The sequence below is a fragment of the Cebidichthys violaceus genome, unplaced genomic scaffold (assembly GCF_023349555.1).
Source record: "Cebidichthys violaceus isolate CVI_PGR_0920_01 unplaced genomic scaffold, fCebVio1.0.p SCAF_5, whole genome shotgun sequence".
Lineage (NCBI taxonomy): Eukaryota > Metazoa > Chordata > Actinopteri > Perciformes > Stichaeidae > Cebidichthys > Cebidichthys violaceus.
In genome coordinates, this window is record NW_027176705.1 from 722,262 (window position 1) to 749,577 (window position 27,316).

General features: G+C 44.8%; 1 protein-coding gene across 6 annotated transcripts; it reads right to left on the reverse strand.

Annotated features, from left to right (window-relative positions):
• Positions 1 to 4,286: 4,286 nt before the first annotated feature.
• Positions 4,287 to 25,474, reverse strand: sema6d (semaphorin 6D). Of its 6 annotated transcripts, none has more exons than XM_068730250.1 (20): positions 25,366 to 25,474; positions 18,743 to 18,914; positions 18,059 to 18,170; positions 16,901 to 16,961; positions 16,633 to 16,695; positions 16,402 to 16,503; positions 16,110 to 16,200; positions 15,750 to 15,869; positions 15,334 to 15,422; positions 14,309 to 14,526; positions 14,087 to 14,218; positions 13,284 to 13,439; positions 12,655 to 12,828; positions 12,180 to 12,320; positions 11,874 to 11,951; positions 11,698 to 11,756; positions 11,026 to 11,082; positions 10,336 to 10,518; positions 8,382 to 8,623; positions 4,287 to 8,278 (listed from the first exon to the last, which is right to left on the reverse strand). In XM_068730250.1, exons 2-20 carry the CDS (start codon positions 18,864 to 18,866, stop codon positions 7,148 to 7,150), a joined length of 3,333 nt encoding a protein of 1,110 aa, XP_068586351.1. In that variant the 5' UTR covers positions 18,867 to 18,914; positions 25,366 to 25,474; the 3' UTR covers positions 4,287 to 7,147. The 6 variants fall into 6 exon arrangements, with proteins under 6 accessions (XP_068586351.1, XP_068586352.1, XP_068586354.1 ...); XM_068730251.1 differs by lacking the exon at positions 25,366 to 25,474 and adding an exon at positions 24,403 to 24,647; XM_068730253.1 differs by lacking the exon at positions 11,026 to 11,082.
• Between the last annotated feature and the right edge of the window lie 1,842 nt (positions 25,475 to 27,316).

Genomic DNA, 27,316 nt, shown 5'->3' on the forward strand with positions numbered 1-27,316 from the left:
ACACACACACACTCACTCACTCACTCACACACACACACACACACACACACACACACACACACACACACACACACACACACACACACACACACACACACACGGCCTGGTGAGCAGATGAAACCTGACAGATAAGCCCTTTTGCTTGCAGGTGCTGGAGCAGGGTCTGTGCATCTTAAAGAACCACATTGGACAGATATTCATCTCACTCTCTCCTCCTGCTCTTAACACTGTTCTCTATCTGTGTCTCCTGACTCTTTCTCTCAGACGGGCCCTGTATCAGTGGGTTGATGCTATGCATGGTAATACTGAATGGCACGAGTCTAGATTCAATACCTTGTCATTCAACCTAATTTAACATAGTACTGCCTTTACCAAGTTCAGGGGGAGAAGTTTGAAAGTTAATTATCCGACATATTTCCCAGCAGTGGGTCGTATCTTTGAAAGGAATCTGTGATGTCATAGATGTGTTCAGTCTGCCAGGAGTGATCAAATGTTTACCAGGGAAAAACTCAAGTTAAAACCTACAACTACACATTGAATTGGCTACAAACAAAGCTAGATTAACTCAGTCCAATGCTCTTCTTCACTTACCATTACGTCCACTGTCCCAGCCTGCAAGAATGGAGCAGCAGACATTATGAAAAATTAACTTAAATTGAAGTTAAATTAAATCAACTTCCATTTTTTTCTCCCCTAAGGTTAGCATAGGCAGCGCTAACAAGCTGAGTGCCGTGGTTGGTAATGGGTGTAAATTGGCACAACTTATAAATATATGTTGGATATATTTTGACCTCATGTAACACAAAGCTCTTGTGCACTGTAGCGCTCTTACTTTGGGGATAAATATCACCAACATATTAGCCTAACATATCAACATTTCACTTTATCGTAATAACAGTATGCTTATGTTCAGATCTTACCCTGTGATGTCATGTCACTAGGATATCTTTATGAACTGTGACAGGGCAGGTTAACAACACTCTATGCTGTCAGATCTAAATGTTTTAAACAGAAGGACAACTTTATGAATTGAATGAAGTCACACTTCATGTTTAGTTTACTACAGTGTTATGTATTGCAGCTGACAATCAAACTGTGCAATTATCCTGCCTCTTCAGTGTTGTGTGTGTGTGTGTGTGTGTGTGTGTGTGTGTGTGTGTGTGTGTGTGAGAATAAGCTGTTAAACTTAAAATGAAACTTATTACAGTAAATATAGAGCTTAATTACCTTATTGAGGTATGATTTAATTGAAAGAAGGCAAGTGTGGTGGTGTGCTCCGGTGCAGGTGAGAAACAGAAGATAAAAAAAAAATCATTATTCTAATAGTGCACAATTTGTTAACTTGTGGCAGCAGAGCTGTGTTTGGACTGCAAGAAAGCAATGAAGAAAACTGATGAGTACCACCGTTGATGTTCTATTTTTTCTTAAAATAATTTCTGGACTTCATTGGATAGTATAATGCATTGCCTTTGTGGACTCAGCATAATTATTTCCATATGTCTCCCATTCCATACGCCTCCTTAACAATAATGTCTGGTGATAAAACACAGGTGGCAGTGCAGATGCAGCCATAAAAAGAGGTTGTCGTGTCATTTTCCAGAGGTTATCTTGGAACGCAGCAGCCATTCACTGCGGGGAGATCTCAGCAGCCATTATATAATATAGCAAAGAATTAAAATCTCTGCAGCCTCGTTCTTTCCCTCCTGCCATCTCTCTCACTGTCTCTCTTTGTGGTGTCAAAGCAGTTAATTGCAGAACTTTGCTTAAAACTCAGTTTTGGAGAACTGGGAAAAGTCCCTGTACTGTAGGCTCTTTCTCTCTCTCTCTCATGAAGCTGTTTTGTTTATAGTTTTATCTTCAAACCAAATGTCTGCGTGTGCTTATAAAGGCTACTCGTCCCTTCCTGTCTGCACTCCCATTCCTCATATTTCAACAATCCCTTTCTCTTGCTTGCTTTTTGCTTGCCTGCCTTTTAAGTCACTTTTTCAAAGCAATGTGTGCCATTAAACAACTGTCAATGTAAGGGTGCTTGGCACATGGATTAGACTTTGATGGCTTTTCCCCAACTGTAGAGGCTGTACTCGCAAAAGCACACTGCAAAACTTTTTTTTTCAATTCAACTCAATTTCGTCTTCTTCCCTGTCATTTAATTCCGCTTTCAAACGAAGCATTACACGGACACTCTGTCAGATTTTAATACATCAGAGAGGGAGAGCACATGTACTTGCTAAAGCCTACAAAGAAACCCTTTAAGCACCTTTCCATGACCGAGGCTTGTAAATGTAATTGCTGGTTTCACCTCCAGGCTTTTAAGAAAAGAGGACAGGAAGGAGTACAGATGGATGATTTTCAGTCTAATCACCATCCTTAAATTTCTAAAGTACGGCTGCAGAGAAAGCGGAGCAGAGAGCCAAGGAACGGACCAAATCCCTCTCTCTGTGTTAGTGTGTACTCTGTACTGTGTCTTTCTGCTCGCGAGATAAAAGCACATTTCACTCTGCACTCTGTACTTCAGCAATTTACTTTCATCCTCCTGCATCTATATGAGTAGCCTCACTGTGTTCCACTTACACTAACTAAGAGATCTGTTTTTTTCAGCATCTACTTCCTCTGTCCCTTCTGAAGTGAAATAAACACACACACACACACACACACACACTGCAGAGACACACACACATACACGTCAGTATGACAACAAACGCATGCTTTTTGTCCGGGAACAGTCAGTGCTAGTAATGAGGCTAAGTGTGGCCAGGCGGACGGACAAGTGAATGAAACAGCTACAGAATCATTGGATGTGTTTGATTTGCCTCCACTAATTCAAAGAGACCATCTGATAAATTGAGAGGATGGGATGTACATCAGAATAGCAAGAGGCGCCTCTTTGTTGTTCCCCATTCCCAACCAAATCACACCCCAACCCCCATTGGAACACCCAGAGGGGAGAATGTTTCCCTTGTGTGTGTGTGTGTGTGTGTGTGTGTGTGTGTGAGAGAGAGAGAGAGAGAGAGAGAGAGAGAGAGAGAGAGAGAGAGAGAGAGAGAGAGAGAGAGAGAGAGAGAGAGAGAGAGAGAGAGAGAGAGAGAGAGAGAGAGAGAGAGAGAGAGAGAGAGAGAGCTGGGTTGCTAGGAGGTGCGAGTTTTCAGGAGGTCCTGTTGAAAGCAAATGAAGGAGCACTTGTGTCAACATTCTGACGGCAGCGATGAGCCACAAAGACTCCCGGCCAAACAGCCAAAGGGCTGCATAACCTCCCTGCAGAAGAGCAGGAGGCGCGCTCTCAGAGCCCTCCTGCTCTTCTTCTTTCAGTTACATTAAAAACCCTTTTTCTTTCAATCTCGATATTTGACTGCTACTGTCTACCACCGGTTGTTGACCTGAGCCTCTGCAGGACGTTAGCATTTAAAATAATGATTATAAATGATGGTCAAAGCTCCCTGGCTGGACTCAAAGCGGGGCTGTTGCTGTTATGTGGTATGCGTTTTTAGACCGTGACATCCCGTGTTTGTGATATGGACATCTGCCTTCTTGTTGTCATGTTTTGACACTAAATCCTATTTTTATGATGTATCTTTCTGCTTGTTTCGGTATTTGTGTGAACTTTACGTGAATGGCTGTGAGAAGTTCAGTACTACAGCATGTGCATGCGTACGTCTTTTTGATTATTTATCATTCTGCAAATCGGAAACACATGAAAAGTGACTCTCCTTCAACCAACCGTCACTCCTTTTTTTTTTACTCTTTGTTGTTGAAAGCTGATCTTATCGCAAGGTTATCAGTGCGTGACATCATGCGTTGGATGTTTACGCTGCATGCATCTAAATGTATGCATTCTTCCACAGCTCATTACTGGCTCAGATCTTATGCTTTGAGCAGTAGTTAGTCCAGATGTTCGGTGTCACAAGGAACATGCGACTTTGGAAACTTTCCCACATGCTATCTGGTGTGGTTGACTCTGCGCTGGCCTCAAACTTCAAAACAACCCAGCTCTAAAAATAGTCTGAAGCTCTTAATCATTCTGCAGACTCTTCGTGTCTCAGATAGTCAGCTTACAGAACTCAGCTAGGACACATTACCCACCCGAGTCATGCTGTAAGTACCGAATGCATCTCATGGCTCTTAGGCTGAGTTCAAAGGACACCGAGCGTCTGATTGTTAACTCTTTGCGGCTCTCAGTCATGCTCTCTCACACCAGAAACGCATGACATAACATAAGGAGCCGACTTATGAAACCCAACCAGGCTAAATTCCATGTCTTTGACATGAAAAAAAACAACCCAAGACCACTCTTTCTGTGCCATAATGTTTTATTTCAACTATACATGCCGTGTTAAAAAAATCAACAAAAAATATCATGAAACAAAGACCATCATTATTATTTACACATTCACAGTACAACTTTACAACATATCTACACGCTGAAATACTCTGGAGATCATATATACTGTACAGCTGGCCTGGCATCGCCATGTTGCACAGTATTCAAATCAAAATTACATGACAAAATCCGGTTCTTCTGCACATATACAGAGCTCAGACTGAAATATAAAGGCTTCAATTTAGATTGCAACAGAAAGACCCCGTTCATATTGCAATGTACAAGGCAGTTGAGCGTTGTATGTTGAGTGTGTATGTTCGTGATGTCGAGTGTGCATGTGTCGAGTAGAAAAGAGAGCCCAAACACTGGTAAGATGACAGGCAGAAAGTCTTTACATACAATCATCACTTGTAAACAAAATGTGGCTTTGGGTTAAACAGGCAACTGACCCTCGGATAGGATTGCAGATGTCACCCCAAATAATGTACCCAAGAGAAATGATCCCTCAGTCGTCACTACTGACCAATAGAAACAATTCCTGTCACTGCAATCCTGGGGAATTACGGATTCTGTGTGACCACCGCCCATGGCTTTCATGTGAACACTGTGTTAATACATTGGCTGTGGGCAGGATGTGCTGCGTTGAGCCGACTGCTCCACTGTGCAAGATCTAACCACCCTACATCCCATTGTCAAGGAAATACATTCACTGCATGGCACCTCTATGTGGTGGATTAACACCATTCTTTGAACACCGGCAGTAAAGGAAAAAAAAATTATTTATACCCCAAATAAATGTTTTCACTGGCCTTTTGTAAGACTAGCATTCACAAGTGGAGTGTCTGTCAGTGAATTTTCTTTTCCGCATCACTTCGGTTTGTGATTTTTCAACACATCCTGCTGATTTTCAAAATGCTTAGTATAAAAATTGTTGATATAGTATATGACAATAACATACAGAGGACCAATTGACATTGCCAATATTATATACTGTAGTAATTCATTTTGTGAATAAGGCACACAATGCACAGATTCAGGTTCACTTGCCTAAAAATATTTATACTCCTTATTTATAGTATTTAAGTATATACAGGATCGTGTCATTCCCAGCATGACTCATTTGGACACATTGGTAAATTGTTGTGTTGATTGTACACTGGCCACTCGCGGGGAAGCTGCACAGGGAACACGGGCTGCAGAACCAGCACGGCAGATGACAGAGGTGTTACATCCATGTATTGTTCTAGGGTCAGTTTAATATACCTTTTAATAGCATTACTGTAGAAGGAAAATTCTAGTGTTATCGTATTAGGGGACACACAAGTTTAACGGAACAGAAGTGCCCTGAAATGTTGAATTCATATACATGGGCTTAACCATTGGTGTTGCTTTAGTTTCATATGGTAAAATCTTTAAATAACACAGTAAAACATCATAAAGGCAAATCATTTTGTTCAAAATTAATTTATAGAATGAGATGAGAAATGTATGTTTTTTTCTTAATACCATTGCTACATAAAGAAATAAGTCTCCTGAACCACCAGCATAATTCCAACAAAGGGGCAGTGGAGGTTAGGGGAGTTTTCAGTACTGGAGAGAAGCTTTTTTTCCAATATATCAGATTTAACAGTGTGTTTGGTTGCTGAAAATTGTACTTCTTGGCCTCTGTCTGCAATATAACAAACACATACATACGCGCGCGCACACACACACACACACACACACACACACACACACACACACACACACACACACACACACACACACTCTCACAAACAAGCAGATGTGCACACCCATACCAAGGGCTATCCCAGTCTGGTAGAGAACAAAAATGCCAAAGACAAATGCCAATGTCTAAAACCAATAGCAGCAAATACTAAGTAAAATTTCCAAGTGAGTTACAGAGTCCCTGTCCCAGCATGACCAACTTCACTTCATCTTAACCTAATTACCAAAAACACTACAGAATGACACAAAAATATGAGTTAATCTCAGTTCAGATGGGTCAGAAAAGACCAAAGATGTGATAATTTTATTGAAATGAGACAGTGACTTAGGTCTTAGACAGGTCTTAAGTTGCATCCTCTGGCATGTGGCCACTCTTGATAAACAAGTGTGAAGGCCTAATAAGTGTACTGCCTGTACACAAATCTGCTTTCCAATCAACCAACACACACAATCACATTCATATGCACTCCTTTTCTCTGTTCGCTTGCTGCTTGATTCAGCTGTCCACGGTCATATGTATCTTAAGCAACACACACACACACACACACACACACACACTTATCATTTTTGGATTTCCCTCTCCGCTGCCCCCAGCCATCCTACCAACAAAGGCCTACCTCGCCTCTTTGTTCAGTTCACATTAGTGGGAAGACAGTGCTCAAGGGCAGTGACAAATGAGACCCATTCTTCAAGTATTCCACGGCTTTAAACCCAGCACTCCACGCACAGACGCCGTAGCGGTCCCAGCTGGTGTCCTAAACCTCGTACCTAATATTGGAACGGGAGACACCCAAGCCCAGATACAACGGGGAGCAGCAGATTCACCACTGTACACTGTTCATATCCTGTGGCTACCGTGACAAGGGAGGGAGATGGAGATGTAGGGATCAAAAAAAAAGCCCCAAGGAGTATCTTTGGCCACGTGTGATTTTCCCTTTTTTAGCGTGAGTGAATGTGCATATCATTTAAAGGGCGAACACACCTCAAGTCGATACACAAACGCACACTAGGCCCTACCCCATCTGTAGCCCCTCCCCCCAAGCCCTCAGGGCTCAAAGCTCTACAGTCAAGGCCAAGAGCTCACTCAGAAGTGTCCATGCTCTTTTAATAACTGTACTTGTTGACCACTCGCATCTGTGGAGTCTGTGGTGAAAACCCATTGGGTTTAGGGGGCACATCTGGCTTTAGCGATGGGGTCCGTTTAAGCCCTGTGCGAGGGAGTGAGCCATACCCACTGTAGCTCTGTCGGGGAACAGAAGATGGGTGGGCTGAGTGCATTCCCGCCCCCATCACTCCGCCTTGGGAGTCAAGTCTGGAGGGGGGTGTTGGGGGCATGTAACCCCCTCTGTTCATACTGTGTTGGCGAGACACAGACACCCCCATGGTTACCCCATTTGGTGAGGTGGATAAGGAGTGCCTGTGAGAGGCACTCCGGTGGAGTTGATACCCCCCTCTTTGCCTCTCCAGGGTGCCCCCCATGCTCAGGCTGCCCGTTGGCGTTGTGGGAGTGGTGGGCAGGGGTACATCAACCCTCTTGGTGGGGCTGTGCCTCGGCAGGGAGGAGGAGGGGGAGTACAGGGAAGCCTCACGGCTGGGCACCTTGGGGGGTAATTCAGTCAGTTCCTCCATGGGCTCCAGAGTGAGCTGTTGCCTTGGCCGAGGCCCCAATCCCTCTTGAAGAATGGCCTTGGGGTTGGCCACTGAGTCATTAAGGTGTTTTAAAAGGTCATTTAGGGTATTTCTGGCATCCACAGACCTTTTCGGGTCTTTCCTACTTCCCTTAGAGTCTGGGTTCCTCGGCTTCCTTTCAGACGAATGCGGCAGTGTATCATCTCCACTGTCAAGGTTTGAGTGGTCATGTGTGGCATTGGGCAGGACAACCGCACTTGGGATGTGGGAGTGTCCCAAGGCGAGGTGAGGGTGGTTGGAGTTGGAGGTAGGAGGAGCACCAGCAGAAGAAAGAAGGAACTGAGGACTCTTGGCTGATGAGTTGGACTCCTTACGAGGTCCACTGGCCTTTGCGTGAGCCCTCTCCCACTGGTTTTTGATGGGCTGCAGGCTTTTCTGCTGAAGCACAGGGGTGGACTCAGGTGTAGGCAGGGCAGCCAGCTCAGGGGGCTGACAGCCGTCCCGCAAGATCATGGTCTTGGTGTCTCCGTTGGGTGAATTCAGGTCTTTGCCGTTGCTCAGCAGATTGGTGTACATCTTAGGAGAATCAATGTTGGTCTGGTACTCCTAAGAATGTGACAATAGAAAACCAAAAGAGTAAGATTAGACACAATCTACACTCATCTCCACAAAATGTGAGACAGCATTGGATCTGGTTTTATGGCTGTACCTTTACAGGGCTGTCAAAGAGGCCATTGAGCTTGACAAAGCTTCCAGTGGAGTCGGAGCAGGACGGTGCAGACTCTGCATCCTTGTGGACATGTCTTGGCTTACGGAGGAATGAGTCTCGGTAGCAGAAAACAATCAGACCAGCCAGGAGGGCACCCATGAGAAACGCAGCAAACACGCAGGTGATGAGGATGTTCATGTGGACCATCTGGTTGGTCTCACCTGCTTGGATATCCCACACTCCTAAAAAAACATCGAAGCATTGGTTAACCACCTGGTGAAAAGAGTCAAAGTGCTAAGTGAAGCACCCCTCCCCGTTTAACAGCAGAAACGTACATGTTTGTGCGAGAACACCTCCATGCATGACTTTCTGATTTTACACCTCCCCCATACAAGGATTCAGTCAACCATGAATATTGACACATTCCTATTCATCTCAAGCCCAGATGAAGAAGAAGAAATATGGTGAAAATTGGCAGAAGCTGTTAGGTACCCACATCCATTTCACCATCTATGAAAAGCAGTGCTATGTTAGTTCAGAAGGGAAGACTTAAAGTGTTGACTTGATCCACGTTCCACTAGCGGCTTTCTGTCATGCGTCTAACCGCTACCAAAGGGTTAGGAGTGCACTGTGATGGAGAGCCAAATCAATCTGTTGGTACAAGAGCAAGACCCAGCAGGAAGTTGTTCAGAGGAAAGAGAAGCAGCTCTTGCTGCTCTACTGGACGTTTGTTAGTAACCACAGACATTAAAAGAGTTAGTCATCCACCGTGTGGCCAAAATAGTGGTGTTGCAGAGCAGGCCCAGTCAATGATCTACCAGCCGGGGTAAAGTGTTACTAGAGCTAGGGTGCAGTCAAAAAGTCCTTTTCGCTTAGGAAGGTTCCTAACTGAGTGAAATGAAATGGAAATGTGGCCGCCATGATAAGAGCTGTTCGAATTCTCTAAATGCTAAGGAAAGGTGCTTCAATGCTTCCTTTCTTAGCTCCTTTAGCAAAGGAAAGAAGATAATGCCGTCCCGCCATTTCCTGCGGCAGCAACATTTAAAATGACCATTTGGCCATTCATGAAAACAAACGATATTAACAATTATTTTATTATGTTTATAAATGAACAATCCTTTCGTTTCATTTGGTATGTATTTTTTTTACTTCGAACATGTAACAAATATGTAAAAAAAACAAAAAAACTAAGAAATATAATGAAAAGTAAATATAGCAAACTGTCATTCTCAATAATAAGAAAAAACAAAAACAAGCTAGGTCTAAAAGCAGCCTAAAGAAGCTCTTTATATAGCCTGCATGCATAATAATAATAGATTTCGCTGGGTCATGTTTTCGTTGCGCCTTTTGTATACCGCCTTTGTTGTAGTTTCGCCATGGCAGAACTACGTCAGTGACATCTGCCGTCGCATCATAATTGCGTAGCTTAGCTTAGTGTAGTCGGATTCTCTAAGCACCACGGTTGTCTTTTCCTAACTCCTCATGAATTCTCCTTCCGATCTTTCCTTGACCCCATGACGTTTTCCATAGAGATTTTTGGACTTTTCGACCGCAGCCCTAGAGTTAAAAAATCTGTACTGGCAGAGACACAAGCTAAATCCAAACAAAAAATTTGAAAGAAAACGTTGTGAGTGTTGGGTTTAATGATTAGAAAACTAGGATTAAATATGTTAAAAGAAAGAAAGAACATAAGGAAATTTGAAAGAAAGTAAACAATAATAACATAAAAATATAATGTGTATACCATGTATGAAAATGAATTTGAAAAAGAGACAAAATTTAAATCTGCCATGTTATCTAACGGAAACCCTAAATAGCTGCCAATGTGTGCATGTGTGTGTTTGCATATGTGAGGCTATGTGTAGATTCACATTTGTGTGGCTTAGTGAAAATTGTTGGCAGCTATTAGATCAGACTCATTGCAGCATGTTGGCTGCCTCCCTGCGGGCCTTACCCTCTTGGCCCCCTGGGATAGAGTCTAAAGAATGGGAGGTGGCTGGGTCATCCTGCAGCACAAGGTCTGAGCCGTAGAGCTCTGGACCAGGCCCAGAGCTGGGGCTCTGAGTGGTTATGAGTACTGGGGGGTCTATGGGTCCACTGGGGTGGACTGTGACTGGCGGTGATGAAAACTCCATGTCTGTAGTGACAAACAAATTGTTAACAAACTGTGCAGACGTGGGTAAAGCATACTGTTATCATCCCGGTTAGTAGGCATGGGCATTGTGGAATTTTTTAGGGTTAGTGCCTGACAAAATAGGGAATAAACCTTATCACAGTTCACATTCACAGACCAATGAAAGCACATTTTTTTGTTTAGATAATTTGGAAGGGGAAAAAGGAGAGGATACAACGGTTCAAGGACAAGTCGGTACACAACAGTAAGGATGCCAAGGAATGGTGGGTGGGCATGCAAGAGAGAGGAGGAACAGGAAGTGATGGGTGAAAAGGAGGACGTGAATCTGTGCTGAGATAGAGCACCGATGGCGCCTATGAGTCTGTTGTTTGTGACGATGAGAATGAAGCAGGTGATTAGCATTCGGGAGGTGTTTGGTGAGAAAAGATGAATGGTGGCAGTGGTGGAAAGACAGGGTTGGAGATGCTGAACTCAAGGAAAGAAACCATTTGAGTAAAAGATCAAACTAACCAGAGGTAGGGTCGCCAAATGATTTGTAATCTGGCGCTGATGTAGTGCCCAAAAACGCTAAAAGAATTAAAAGGACAAGAAATCAGTATAAAGGAATTCAGGAGTAAAAACTTAAATTCCTAAGAGACACTAAGAGTGCAGTTTATTTGGTTTAATAAAGATATAAAGCACCCGCTAGCAGTGTCCTTTTCTCACTAGAGTCAGTGGAGGCCCTCTGGTTCTGATCAATACCGAGGTTCAGCCGGGGTCATGTTTAGTTGGTACAAATGAAGGAAACAGCGTTTTGCGGTAAAATCACCAAAGGCACATTTTCTGGCCATCGGAAATCTTCAGACCTCCACCATTTGCACCGGCTGAACATGACCCATAATTGTACATGTCCATGTTTCTGCCTCACAGGTGGCATAAGTTACAGGTGGCCATGTACTGTATGCAGATGTGTGTGTTAATACTGCACATAGACTCATGTAGGGGCAAGTTACTGGAGTGGTTACTGGTGTGAGTGTGCAGGCTCATGGTGTGTGTGGGGATGAGTTTGTGTGCATGTATGTGTCAGTGTATGTGTATCTGTGTGTGTGTGTGTGTGTGTGTGTGTGTGTGTGTGTGTGTGTGTGTGTGTTTGTTAGCATGTGTCTCAGGATAGACGGCATGGCATGGAGATGAGATTCGTACCGTTGCAATCTCCCAGGTGGGCAGTGTTTCCCAATTCAATGTCTTGCTCATATCCAGTCCTAGAAAGAGAGCAAAGAAGAGATAGAGAGATTAATCACAGAGTTGCAAAAATTCTTTATCTAATTTTCTCATCTATAATATTTGCACTTTATATCATAGCTGAGGCATGAACTCACAAAACACCAGGCTGTATCCTCTCACAGGCCCCATGAGGCATCCAGCCACAGTAGGGATCCCTTGATGCAATGCAGGACCTGGAGCCATACAAAAACACACCATCAGAACACCGGGTTTAATCATTCTCGGAAGTGCACTATAATCATTTGTGACTGACTGAACATTAACCAAAAGGCATAAGATGAAGCTGTTATCATTCCTTTTTATGGCATTTACTGAAACACAAAACAATAAAGTCACAAACCTCTGACCGGCCGTACAGAGCGTATTTTAACCCCCTACGTGTGCACCAGCGCGTCACTTACTTGTGGCAGGACGAATGCCTTTCACAGCGACTCAGGGGAATACGGATGACACAGCTTGAAAAGGCGACATACAGGCTGTGTGCCTCTTTGTCCACGTGCAGCGAGAGGACACGCTTGTCATCCTCGTGGTTAGACAGGCACCTGGGATGGGAAGAGAGAAACCTGATCAGAGGTTTATCAGATAAGTCTGTCTACTGTTTCAGTCTCAGTAGATTTAATCACTTGTTAGGTGGAGGAGTCGCATGAGCTTTCTCTCACAGTTTAACCTCTAACACGTGGGGGGGCGTGCTCTCGTCCACAAATAAGCACAAAAAAGAAATCGGACACATACTGTGCATGCACAGAAAGCCGACTGACGCGGCCATCTGTGCCAGGATGCTTCACTTTAGGAGTTGCTGACTCCTCGGTCAGAAGGCAAAGAGAAATGGAGAAGAGAGGCAGAAAGAGAGAGGGTGAAAAGTGAGCGTATTCATACTTGGCCCTGTTGAAGACATCTATCTCCTCCAGAAGCACGCTGTCATTCAGAGACACAGAGGAGGTCTTGGCCAAAACCTTGAGGACGACCCCAGACTCGGCCCCGATGAACACCACTGTGTGGTTCTTGTGAGGTCCTGCTTCATTGTCCACAGCCAGTGCCGTCAGTCTGTACCTTCACACACAGCAGAGGAGCATGTGTTACTCACAGTGGGGGGGGTATCCCATTCAAAACAGGAGAGTCCATTTTAAATAAATGAATCGCTTCGGCTCTTACACAGTAAATTAAGAGACGTGTCAATATTGATATCTCCTTGTGTGACAAAGATGGGTATTGAACCTCAATACTTTTTCAGTGCTGTTCTGAAGGTGTCTGTAGTATTGAGTATTGAACGTCTGCATTAAATGCTTGGTCAGATTTTTAAGTCGTTTTTGTTTATTCTTAATAGCTTTGTTAATTTGATACTATTTTCCTTGGGCAGAGTTCTTGGAGAGTTTCTTGTGATAAGACAGCATTAAACGGTGATGCAATGAGAGAAGTTTTGCATATTGCGGTAAAACATACAAATTAATTTGTTCTTAAAAACTAAGGTCCTAAAAAAGGTATCACAAGCAGAGGTATTGCCATACCTGACGCGAGTCTTGGTGAACCAAGGCTCGTCCCCAATAGAAGGCACAGCTGTGTCCATGAGGGGGTGGGACTTGATGAACTGCAGGGTATCGTCCGGGAACTCGATGGAGCTCTTTAGGGACGCAGCTGGACCATGACCTGCACAGCAACCGGGTCTAGGATGAAGGTTGCACACGAAGAGAGAGCAAAAGGTCAAAGATCAGCCTATACGATCACACACCGGGGAGTAATAAAAGCGTGTATTGAAATGGATGAAAAGTGCAACGAGAGGGTGGGGGGAGAGGAGCAGGTGCTTATTAGGATCACAAAAAGGCCTCAGCTGGAAACATAAAATATACATATGCATGGTTATCCTCCATTAATGATTTACTGGGGTAATGAGGTGCTTCGTGGACTTTGTATTTTGGACACAGGGCAGGCCTGCAAATATACGTGCTGACTGTAAACAGGTTAAATATGCAACGCGTCTAATTATGCCAAATTAATAATTTAATCATCAGCAGATGGTGAATGTGTGTGCTGGGTCAAAGCTAATAACTTGGTCCCTTACTAGTGAAAAAGATTTGATGTCATTCTGTTTAACCCGGACAAAGAAGGGTTTAGAAAATAGGAAAGAAATGTCAGATGTTAAACAGCTGCTGAGTCAAGCGCCACCTGCTCAAGAAAAGCCATGTATAAAACCTGAAATTATTATAATTCTTTTTTTAAACATTGCTTTTTGTTTTTGTCGCCTTGGCTCTGTGTGCTTCGGAAGGTTTAGAATTTGTAAATTCTCTTGGGAGAAGAAAAGTGTAATCCGTACCGAGGTCTGGGCAGCTTCTCCTCTGGAAACGGAGTCCACACAGAGTCGGGAGTCTTCTGCTCTTTGAACCGTCCCATGAATACCGTCTCTATGTCGGCCATGGAGAAGGCACACACTGCTGACCCCGGGATACTGTGGAGAAAGACATACATCAATGTAACATCCACGTATGACTCCTGAATTTCACATTTGCCTTAACAGCCAACAGCAGCCGGGGCTCACCTGTTCATCTGTGTGGTGAACACACCCACCACCGACGGCACTCCGTTGATGTTGATGATGTCAGTGATGGACTGAAGCACGTCGAAGTAGAAGAAGGACTCCCCTGGCACCGAGCAATTCAGCCTCGCCTTCACGAAAGATGTCCAGTGCTTCTCCAGCACCCGCTGCGACCCGCCGACGTCGTTCTTACAGATCCGGGCCACGCGGGAATACACAACCTGCGAGGTGCAGGGGTTTAGGAGAGCGGCGAGGGGAAGAGGAAGGCAGCTGAGTGAACGTCACTAAAAACACTTCACCGTGCTGAATAAAACATCTCCATCCTGTAGCAACTCGGGACAGACGACTTAAACACACCGCCCCCATCTTTAACTTTCTGTGCGGAGATTTTTCACCCTGACTGGAGCAAACGTCTAAAAATAGAACATCCCATTGGCCTGGACTGGCCCGATGCAGCGCCATGTGAATATGTGTTTGATTGCACTTATTACCAAGGCTTAGAGTATGAATGAAGTGTGTGAAGCGGTTGGTTTTAATTATTCACCAGTGCAAACCTCCATCAGAGGCCAGGTGTCACCCAAGCATTAGTAGGGTTGAAATATTTATTGGCTGGTGGTTGACGGAGGATGCCGGCTTCCTGCGGCTCGGCCAGACCGGCTCAGGGTGAGCCATGGTAAAAAATCTGGAGTTGGCCCCAAACGTAGAGCCTCCTAATGCCCTCTGCACGTGTCGTAGGTAGTGGCAGACACAGAGCGCACATCTCGGGGAGACAAATCCTCTCGCTGTGTAATGGTTTTACATTAGTAGAACATTCCCAGCAAACACTGGCTGTTGAAATTCCTCATGTATTCTAATGCGATGTACTGTCATCGCCTGAATGGGCCCCATTACCACTGGGGCCATTTGTGGCAGAAACGCACGCACTGAGGGAGGTGTAAGCCTTTTTTTTTTGTGTGTGGATAAAGGCCTGTATACTGTATCCGTGCGGAATATGTAATGCATTATAAACGGCAGGTGCGCTGTCTTACCTTGCCCAGATTGCTGTGCTCGACCGCAATCTCCCGGTAGAAAAAGTACACATAATTCCCATACTCTGCTGCGTGCAGGAAATGAGGTTCTGAGGGAGAGACAGAAGCAGAGAGTTGAAGTGTATTTCTGCACCGTCACCACCACTGTGCATGTTGAATATTTCAGGGATTTGTACAAGGCTGTAGATGACTGGGGGTGACCTAGATTTCCTGGGAGAGAACGGGCCATATCCCCGTGGAGCTTGGCAAGGCAGGAGAGCTCTCTATCAATCCAAAAATCAGCTCCGACAGCCACGTACATACATACACCATGCGAATGCACCATGGGCATTTAGCTAGCTGTCAGGCGGACGAGCGTTTCTCCGGGAAAGAGAAAAAAAATAAAGATTGAGAGTGATGAAGAGGCAATCGCTTACCTTTCAGCCATTTGGAGTCGTATTTGATGGTCCTCAGGGCTGATCCATCACCCATACTGCGATAGATGACAGAATCACTGGCCTGGAAGTCAGCTACAGTTGCCGAATACAGCTTCCCCTCTAACAAAAACAATACAAAACAAGGAGTACGGTCACCAGGAAGTAGGATACGCCGCTCGTCAATGCCGTGTTGTTTCTCTTCTTTTTAAAAGGCTTGATTAGCTACGGTGTTATCGCTGCAGGCACAGTTTTACTGTGGCAAAGACACAGAGGTGATAATGAGAGCGCGAGTAGGAACCCATTAGTTCTTCTCTGGAAGGACTAACTATGTGCAGAGGCGGGCGTGTGTTTGAACCTTACCAGCGAAAAGGGCAACGTTGGTTTGCTTGGAGTCAAATGGGCATCGTGCCAGTCCATTGATCTCCTCTCCATCAAACTCAAGGTTATCCAGCTGAAGGGAACACAACAATCACCCGAAACTTTAAACATGTTTTTGTCAAGGGACACGGCGAGAACAAACCCACGTAGAAAAACACTAGTCAAACAGGGTCTAGTCAAGTTTATTTAACAAGACAGTAAAATGAAGGGTGTGTTACTCAAATTACTGAGAGTGCACATCTGAGCATGCGAGGCTCTGGCACTGGATACTGACCCTGTAGTATCTGCACATGGGGTTGAAGCCGTTGGTGCCGCAGATGAACACCAGGTCATCGTTTCTGGGAACCAGCACTTTGATGAAGTTGTGGCACTCGTCCTGAAAACGGACACACACACACACACACACACACACACACACACAACATGGGACAGCGTGTTTAGAGGCAGCTAGCTCCGCTTCTCACAAATCCTCTGTCTGGGAACGGCCCTCCTTTTATATACGTACTCTGTGTTTTCCCTTGACGGCACACGTGTCTCTGTCAGATTGGCCCGATCGCCATGTTAGCTTCTGTGAAAAACAACATGGGAGCGTTAGACGCAAGCGCGGCACACTACTAACACACATGTGCCCGCACACACACACACTCACTGGTGCACATGCACACTGTCCTCCCCTTTCCACTCTCTCATTTTACAACCTGTCCAGTTTGTGATGAATGGCTCTGTATTTTCTAGGGAGGCCTTTTAGCGTGTGTGGATTGAGAGAATCTTACCCTGTATGGAATGATCTCATTCCTGTAGGATTCTCTCAGACTGACCAGGTACACCTGATCTCTGTGGACAGACAGCAACAACACACACAGCTCAGTGACACAGCACAACACATTTTCAATGTTTTCTGTTTTAAAGATTGAAAACCTGGGGCTTTATCTGGGTCGTTTTCTAATATTAATAAAAGCGTAGAAATTCAGGTCTAGACTTAAAAATACCATTTTCAACACATCTATGTGGTTTAGTCTTTTCTTGTTTTCACATACTTAGAGAAACTCTTCTGCATAATCAGCAGCTCATTTGCATTGTTTCCCCAATTATTCTATCTATTAGCCGTTATGAGAATATTTCTATGCACGGTACTTGTCATTAGATGATGTCATTTGCTGGGAACTATGTTTTCAGCCTCTTCTTCTACTTTTTGGTTCGCAGTAATATAAAATTCTAGGGAAATGAGTTTAAACCAATTTCTCTGGGTAGATTTCTGTCAAAACCTGAAAATATTGACATTCTAATGTCTGTATTATGTGAACAACAAACAGGGTGTTGCAGAGTTGATGCACAGTGAATTGTTTTTGTGAAACTGCCTGTTATATGAAAACCTGGCTGTCTTCTCTGCTGCACCATTTTACATGATGACCACTTATTGTTTTGATTATACGTTGGGGTATAAAAAATGTAATAAAACGATGAGAATCCAATTCTATCAACCCGCAGAGAACAACATTTTGCTTCACGTTTAGTGAAAACATGTGAATACCCCAAACTGGCAAACGGAGGATCCACCTGAAAACAGAGCTACATGTGGCGGTGATTACAGGGGCTCCAGAGGCTCCAGTTTTATGCTGTAGATGTCGAGCTGATTTCCTGCTACAATATTAGTGCTGGTGGTCAGATTATTCTCGTGGCCCATAAATACCAAAAAAAGACATGTAAAGATGCCAAGAAATCCCTGACTGAGCGGCAGGCCGGCATGATAGACGCCTTTTCTCGATCAATACCGGCCATATACATCAAATGCAGGCCCAGAAGCAACAGATCCAATAACACTAAGAGCTTCCCCCCCCCTTTTACGCCACTGTTTACCTGCCAAGGAGTGACTGAGTGTATTGGTGTGGGGGATGTGTGAAAGAGATAATGTGTATGTGTGTTGAGTTTACCTGCCAGCGATGAACAGAGTGTCCTGTATCTTGGTCATCAGCTGAAAGTCAAGGCGATGCTGTGACTCGTTGCCAGAGGGCCTGCCTCTGAACACAGGGTACCGCCGTGCAACTGTGAAGACATCACACACGCACACACGCTGTTAGCGGGGGAACTCGTGGTAAAAGCTGACACTCTTGCACGGGTAAAAAAAACAAAACAAAACACACGCACACCTCTTGCTACATTTAACTGCACTGTTCTGATTAGAAAGAAATATGCTGTGTGTGTGTGTGTGTGTGTGTGTGCTTTATACAAATCCTCTTGCAATTACAGTGTAAAGATCTACGGTATGTTGTGTATAATTCTATTTGTGTGTCATTGCGTTTTGTTTGCACGTTAGATAATAGCTGCCTGTGTCAGCACATCTCTCTGTTCTTCCAGTACATCACGGAGATGAGAATGAAATCCACTTAATGCTACAGCTGACCATGGAGCAGATTGATTTTATTACTATGAATATCGCATGCGAGCGTATGAACTGCTGACACGACTAGAAAAAAAAATGGGAGGCTGCCGGCGTTTGCTTCTTGTGTGACTGGAGTGAGTAAAAAGTGTATGTTAAAAGGATCCGTGCTGACTTTTTTTTTCAGTGACGTTGCAGTAATTGTACGCGGCGAGCTCGCTTGCGTGCGTGTACTCACAGTGTGCGTCAACGACGTCGAGGGGCACGGTGTCCTCGGGGAAGCTGACTGCGAGGAGAGTGCGTGACGCTGTCAGCAGCAGCAGCAGCAGCTCACTGAGCAGAAGCACAGCTCTCTGGCCCATGGCTGCTCACAGACGACACTTCCTGTTTCACTCTAGTGGAGATGTTACCTGCGAACACACACAAAACGCATGCTTTTATTGCTCAACACATGTCATGTCACATTTAACCTTCTGTGGGTGAAACAACAATGGAAAAGGGAAGAATTTACGCAGCAAAGTTTTTCCCTTTTCTCGCCGATGCTCGCCACGTTGGTGAAATACAAACATAAGGCTTGCGTAATGCCCTCTCGTGCTTATTGATGACTGAGCTCTCAGCGGCAGTGCTTGGCGTTTCCCCTCTTCCTCTCGCTGCATCTGCTGTCTAAGGGAAGGTCAGCCAAGTGGCCGGTGGGGTGTCTCCGTGTGTGTTGGATGCAGCGGAAGTCCACACTGTTAGAAATGTGTTGGGCCTGCTGTCTCTGTACATCTGTGCTCCCATTGGTTTGTCCTGGGCCAGGCTCAACACCAATCAGCACATTGCAACTTCATCACCATCACTAGTGTAGCCTCTGCTCTGACCTTAGCTGACTTCTATTAGCGCTCTGCTGGCTGTTATTGCTCGTGCCTTTCCTGGGGGTGGGTGAGCGTTATTGCAGTGTAGGGCTTCACTGAGCTTTGTCTTTCGGAGGATCAAGTCATATACAGTTGTTTTGACGTGGTAGTATTTTTTTGTGGATACTAGTTTGTACTGCATCTGATTGTAGACATGATACACCAGCAACTACATTGGTAATAATTCATTGTGGGAGTGGAAGGAGTTTACTGTGTATGTTAGTGCACGGAGGAGTGCTTTAGAGACAGACTGTGTCTGTGCATATTAATGATTGGTGTACATTCAAATATTTATAAGGCAAACAAATTATTCATGCAGGCAAAGCCTGAACGGATATAAACAATTTACCGGCAGACGTCACACAGGCAGAGGGATGGATTAGCTGGGAGCCCACTGTGATATACACACACACACACACACACACACACACACACACACACACACACACACACACACACACACACACGGCTGCACATACATAATCACCCCTTCAAATGGTGTAATGCAAAGACTGATGCATGTGCATGCACACAGACACACACAGTATTGACTCCTTTTTCAATTAGCCCCAAAGCACACCTGCTCCAGTGCTGTCTGTGGGCCTTGCCTGCCAAGCCATTAGTGCTTTGATTGATCCACACAGGAAGCACGGCAGATCAGCAGCCAGAAAAAGGCAGTCTATGGTCTTGACTATATCCCTGTAGCCATGTGAGGACGTTTTAACTCACAATCTCGTAAATGGCTGGAGATATTAGATTGTTTTAATCTTTCCAAACACTTTTAGTTTACATCACTAAATGAACTGTAATGCACACGGTCGTCAAGCAGAAAACTAGGCGACACGAGGCGTTTAAAGGCATCAGCATGACAGCCTTTTGTCAGTGTTTGTGGATTACATGGGCTAATACACACATTGGCTGCACTGCCTTAAAGCCTACATGTTGATATAAAGTGCACAGTGTGTTTTCCAGGCATTAATAATCCAATTTTGGGCTGAACAGTACGATGTACGATGATGTGTCACTAAAAAAGAATGGAAGCGGCGGAGATGGAAGCGGAGCAATACCCGCATGTTTTACTCATCAACAATGTGTAATCATGGCTATTCAGCACTCTGTGGGATGCTGAGGCCTTTGAAAGAGCAATGTCATTATGACTAAGTAATGCAAGGCCTGGACAAGAAAACACTTCATCTCAATTAGTCTACTTAATAGTTAAATTACGGGGTTTGGTGTTTTGACAAAATAGAAAGATTGAATCCGGGCCTATATCTCGCTATAACTGAAAACATCAATGATGCTGGCACAGTCACTATCATCTAATCTAGATACAAATGCATCGCTGGACACAAACCATCTACAGATCTCTGCCCACAGGCTCCCACATCATTACAGAAGGACAACTGTCAGCAACTTAATCTAAACGACAAATGATGTCACTGCTGTGCAGAGAGAGACAGTGGTGTTCTTTAAAAGCATAGCAGCTTATTTTTTTTTACTACCAGGTTCAGACGCTCTCACACCAAGAAATGTGCTGTATGAAAACCCAAGCAATAAATTGACAAATTCCTGGGAGAAGCCAGGGACAGGAATAGATACCAAACGTATAACAATAGAAAAAAAGTGGAGCCATGAAAGGTAAATAAACCACGCTTCACGTTTCAATTCTATAGTGCTATCATACAGGCTGCAGGCTGTGCTTCCAGTCCGAACTGTGTTCACGAGTAAATCATTTCCTCGGTTGTCAGAATTTAGAGTCCTGCTCTATATCCCCTCTTCTTAAGCACACACCGCTTTTTTTTTCTCCCCCTGCCATTCTCCCTCTCTAAAAAATTCAGAAGAAAAACACTCCAACGAGAGGCAGAAGCTCAGCTCCCATCTCCCATGATTCCTTGCATGGTAATAGCCACGCCGCGGAGGCGAAGGCTTTCCTGCAAAACTTTAATGTAAAACAGAAACAGAAGACGTCCAGAGGTCAGCGATCTAAAATTACTTCTCAATCTCTAGTGAGCCCAGCATGTTTTCTATTGACTATGCCTCTGTGCTCTCTGGTTCCTGCCCTCCAGTGTGTGTGTGTGTGTGTGTGTGTGTGTGTGTGTGTGTGTGTGTGTGTGTGTGTGTGTGTGTGTGTGTGTGCATATGCATACACACATATATGGGCCTCAACAAGCCTAGAGATGCTGGGCTTGTCACGCAACTTGGTGCCATTTAGCCTTGCCTCTCTCTACCTCTGTTATTACAGGCTTTTCAATGTCCTACAACCACGCACTCTCCCTGCTGATGTTGTTGGCTCAGGCCCACAGTGTTAAACACGGGGAGGGGGAGAAGAGGAGGGGGTCTGGCGGATTGCTATTTCTACTGATGGTGGGTCTGTAGCCCAATTCTGGTAGTTACAGCTGAAGATTTAGTGTTCCAAGCTTTAAATGACGGATTAACACATATTCTCCTCTTAGCTGTGCTTTCACTGGCACACGTCAGCCATAACCTCTCCCCCACCGCAACACTGAATGGATGTGATTTCGCAGGGAAGTCCTACTGGGAGGAATTGGGGCTAATAAAAGGGAGACAAACAACAGTGGTGCGTGAGGTTTCGTAGATAGTGTGCGAGTGCGATGGGTGGATGTAATCCCAGCAGAACAATGGCTGGTGCTCGAGGCTGCTCGGCTTGTCATCTTGCGCCATACTGATCTGTAAACCCAACAGCACAGGAAATCAGATAGCCCCGGAGTTTAGTTTCAGGCATTTTGACTCTTCACACTCGCCGTATGTCTGTCTAAATCTGTGCGCGCGTCCAAAACTGGATGCGTCTTATAACACGGCCGTCTCAACTCTCAACCGCTCTGAGAAAGTAATCAAGAAGCAGCCACACAGGAGAGTGAGTCAGATGATTAGAGCAGCCGCCACACGGGCCCAGAAATGATTACTACTCCTTTCCCCCACTTCAATAATAACCACTGGCCCTAATCGCGTGCTATTTACCTAAGGATCACTTCTGAGGGGCTTGGTCGGACTTGTTGCTTCAGAGGCTTGGCAGAAGGAGAGGGCTGTGCCACCCTAAACCGTGCTTCCCTCCCTTTCTTCTCCACCTTGGATAGAGGCGGAGTGAAACAGGAGAAAGGCTGTTCTCAGCAGTAGTTCTGCTATAGTAGAGCACAAAAGGGGCTGAGCTGCAGGTGTGACCAGGAAACAAAGGGGGCATTGGGCAAGTCAACACAATAGAGCCCCACCCCCGGTCAGTGGACCTACATTTGGGAGAGCTGTTCTGGGGCTCCTAAAAAGGGGGTTCTGGGAGGGGGGAACAAAGCAAACTATAAAAAAACATACTGACTCCAAACGCTGCACACAGGGTCAAACTTGTATCACTCAACCAATTTAGCATTGAACAATCTGGTTCCCAAGCAGCAGTTTAGGGCAACCATAAGGCACACGGTGGAAAGGGTTAACACTGATCAATGTATGGTTCAATGGCGGTTGTTCCGGGGTTACAGCCGGCTGTAGCGGGGGTTAACGGGGATCGTTCTGGTCGCTGGGTTCTGACCCCGTGGCCGGTGAGGTGAAGTGAGGCGCAGCAGCCAGCTGTGCTACCAACTAACCCTCGGCTGGTTCGGGTGCTCGACCTGGCCGGACTGTGGTGCTCCTGCCAATATCACGTTTGTAGGTTCCAGTAACTGAGCCGAGGTTCTCCTCTCTCTGACGCTCCAGAGTTTAGTGGAAACGTACACATCTGTGGGCTTTACACAGATCTGCTCTGTTTTTACATCTGTAAAGGGACTGCCGTGGTATGCGAGAATAGCATCAATACATTTAGACTTAAATTAGATTTAACTGTGCACTTTTAGGGTGTTTTTTTTTTAAAGAATTAATTTAGCACAGCAGACTACTTTAGATTAAGCCCAAATGCTTCATCTCCCTTTGCTCATTTACTTCATTTGGCCAGATTTCCTTAAATAATGAGACACAGCAGAATAATTCCTACAACTATACTCCCACTTAAATGCCTCCTTATGAATCAAATGAACCATTCTAATTATCTCTGTCTTTAACTTATTATTCTTCTGGTTCTTAGGTCGCTGGTCATTTTTTAAGTTTTCTGCTTGGGGATCTTCTGCTCCTCCTTTTGCGCACACAATCCATGCAGCAGCCCTGGCTCTAATGCGAGCATTGTGCGGACTGGGGCGTAAAGGCATTCAAGGTTTATCCGTGGTGAATCTTTTCAGACCCCTTTAGTCCACATGTAGGACTCACACAAAAGACAACAAAGACGCGGGGGACAGCGGTGGAGTGACAACTGTGATGGGGCTGCGTTTAACTGCCTCCACGGCACTTAATGCAGGCGCAGGGCTGGGCTCTCGCGCTGCTCTGCCTCCCCAAAAAAGGGTTACGAGCGCTTCTCCAATTTATTATCCAATATAAGAATGCCATAATGAAATTGTGAATACATTAAATAGATTAAAGGCATCCGTGAGAGAGCAGTAAACAACCTTCAAGTCAAACTGCTCCTCTTTTATTGTTGAATGTTTGCCAGCATGCTCCGTACAACCACGTCCTTTACTCCTTTAAGTTGATTTCTGTGAAGTCGAAATGTCAGAAAACACTTTATTTTTTTTTTATAAATGTATGCCTTTTTAATTATTTACTCAACTCGGAACAATACACAACAGAAGAGGTGAGCTATTGTGACTGCAACTGTAGGAAAATACGGACACTTCTCTGCGTGAGATCTGTTAAAGACCAACACTGGCCTGGCTCTGATTTTACTCTCGATGAATCATAATATATGCGAACATCTGTTTTTAAAATTGGAATATTTTTACTTTGAAATCCAAGTACTTGGTTCCCTTCTATATATTCTGTTCACAAAGTAGCTCTCCGAGTCGCAGAACACAGGAGAGATGTGTCCCTTTTTTTTATAAATCCAAAGGACCGTCCTAATAAAAACTACACCAGTGTGTCCAATAAATAAAATTCACCATATCAATAATTGAAAATCATCGAGGACACCTACCTTGCGTGTCCGAATTCACTCGTGAGTGGGGCAATCCGACTGAATGTCATACTCCTTTGGTAATCCATTTAAGAGAAAACACCCAGCATGTAATATTCCTGTCATTTTAAGCTCCGTGCGGACCCCACTTTTCTCTTTTTCTGATCCAGTTGCGCACAGATTTCAGCTCCGCTCGCCACAAACGAGCATTTTGACTGGCTGCTCTGTCTCCGTCCCCGGGCCCCTGCGCTCTGATGACTGATCTTCAAAGCTGTGCCACGACCACACAAGCCCCCCCTCTCCTTCATACACCGATACACCAGCCCCCTTCCACTACCATTAACTTTGGAAACCAGAGGGAAAAGACATAAACATTAACGACGCGCTATCCTCACTATACTGCGAGCTCTGACTTCATGTACACTCATTGATTTAACGCTGATTAAAGATAATAGAGGGCGTGCGGACTGACGGAGAGCATGATATCCACCGGAATAAAAGAAAAACAAATGTGCACAAAGCTTATTTCTGTGCTTGTTTATCCCGGTAGCTCACTTACTTTTCGCTTCACCAGTTTGATGCGTGCGACCCAAAGAACCTACTATAATAAAGATTTCGGACAGCTTCGATAGGAGGGGAAGCTGTCCAACAAATAAAGAGGTGACTTTAGATGTGTTTTACCCTCCGTTACACCGCTTTAGGAGCGCTGGAAAACCCGCTTCGGAGCACAGCAGGACAGATAAACGGTGTCGGTCGCGAAAGGAATGAATGAATTGTAAATCGCATCAAAGCATTAGTAAATATAGTCTGGGCTCGAACTATTTCTGTCCTGCAACCATCGGTTTTTTTGCAGAGCGGCATAGAGACGTGGTCAAAAGAAACATTTAGTATCCCAGCAAAGACTTCTCTCTAGTTTTCTCCCTCGACTTTCACTGCGTAATGCGGCGCAACAAAGTAAAATCCACGTAGCGGCGAGAAACTCACCTCATCTGAATTGCTTATTTTGTATCCTTTTGTGTGTGGCTGTAATCCTCCAGAAAAAAATATGTATAGTGCGCGTCGTAGAGAACCAACTTCTCCTGGCTGAGAGAAAAACAAACTAATGCACGGCAAATGGTGTAATTCGACCCGTGCTAAGTCAATCCATCCAGAGAGAGAGAGCCGCAGCCTACCAATAAGCAGCGCTCTCGCTCCAGTCCCTCCCCCCACCGACCATCTCTCCTCACTTCGGCTCGGGCTTCGCTCTGGCTTCCTTCCTTTCTTTCCTAGAGCCCAGTGAGAATGAAAAAGCGACACCCCCCCCCTCCCCTCTCTCACAGTTCTCCTCCTGTGTGACCCCGTATTGCACCCCCCGTCCCCTCCATTCTGTTAAACCCCATCCCCCAACTCCAAGTCAGCGAGAGCGCCTAGTAAAAATCATTTCAGCTGAGTTGTGGCTGCTTAGTAAAACACAGCTTTAGAAATGTTTGGATTTAAGAGGGTGATGGTTGAAGCACACAGTTCTCCTTCAGCTAAGCCTCTTGCAACTGTTTTTTTCCTGTTAAGAAATATGAAACTTTGAACTTAAACTTATGAAAGTTTAAATATGTCAAATAACTCCACAAACTCATACGTCACGTATTCTAGCAAACTGCTTTAACATCGTTCTTAATGTACCACAAATATTTAACGAATAATGTTACACTACAAATATTATTGTGCAAACGAGAAACACAAAAAGTGAATTTTAAATGATCCCTGTTCCTTCTGTGTTTGAGCTACTTCCATACATAGCGTTAGGCGATCTACATGTGTGTGTAAACTTCAGTGTGAGTGTGTGTCCCCCGTATGCATGTGAAGCTGAAGTCGTCATCGAACGTGTCAGGTCGTTTCTATCCAGGTCTGCAAGGCCGGACAATGGAGGCCCATTTGCACCCCATTAGAAAAGCAGGTTAGCAGATGTGTGAGAATCCGTCCCAAGCGAACATCCTCACCCCCACATAATCACACACACACACACACACACACACACACACACACACACACACACACACACACACACACACACACACACACACACACTTCTGACAGCCCCCATTATGAGCTGCGAAAGTGGGATCTGCATCTCAATACTTGCACAGGAAACCCTAGTTTGCACTGCTGATCTGCCTGATCCCAGTTTGGCACTTCTTGCATGTCTTTGTTCCCACTTGTCCCTCACTTGTCCCACCCTCTTCCGCTTTGCTTTTTTTTTTTTTTTGGGAGTTACTAGTTCTCAATATCTAGGCTCTTCATTTCTTTTTCCTCAGGCCTTCTATAGTTTTTTTCTTTTTTTTTTGCTCTCCAATCTCGTCAAGGTTATCTCAACAGATAGTCTGTTTCTTCTAGCCCCTCACGCTTCAATCTCGCCACTCAATGTTTCTTTCAGTCCTGGGTATCTTATGTGCGATGTCCCTGTATCCCGTGGGGACTGAATCAGCACGAGCGTCTGTTATGGTGATAGAGGGGGAAGATGAATAGATCAATGTGTCGAAGGTTTGTGCAGACGCAGGTACTAGGAGTGTCAGGGTGGGTGAACACGTATGGATCTGTGGGTGTCTGGTGATTGGTGGGTGTATGGAGAGGTCGTTTTTTTTCCCACTGAATTGACGGTTTTATCATGGGTGTAATGGCAATGTGACACCATCTCTGTAGGTTTTAATGGGTTTTGGTGCACTATTGTTAGCTTTGACAATTCTTAAACTGCTTGTAGCGTCATTATTTTTGCTACTAACATGAATTGTCACCAACCCAGAGAGGCGAAGGATAAATCATGGCTTCACTGTCTTCCCACACTCAAGACAATCAAAAATATCCAATTTTCTGTAATGTAATGATGATTATTTAAGAAAGATAATACAAAATAATAGTTGCACTGATGAGATTGAGCCCGCATTTTAATTAGCCCAAGAAGTAA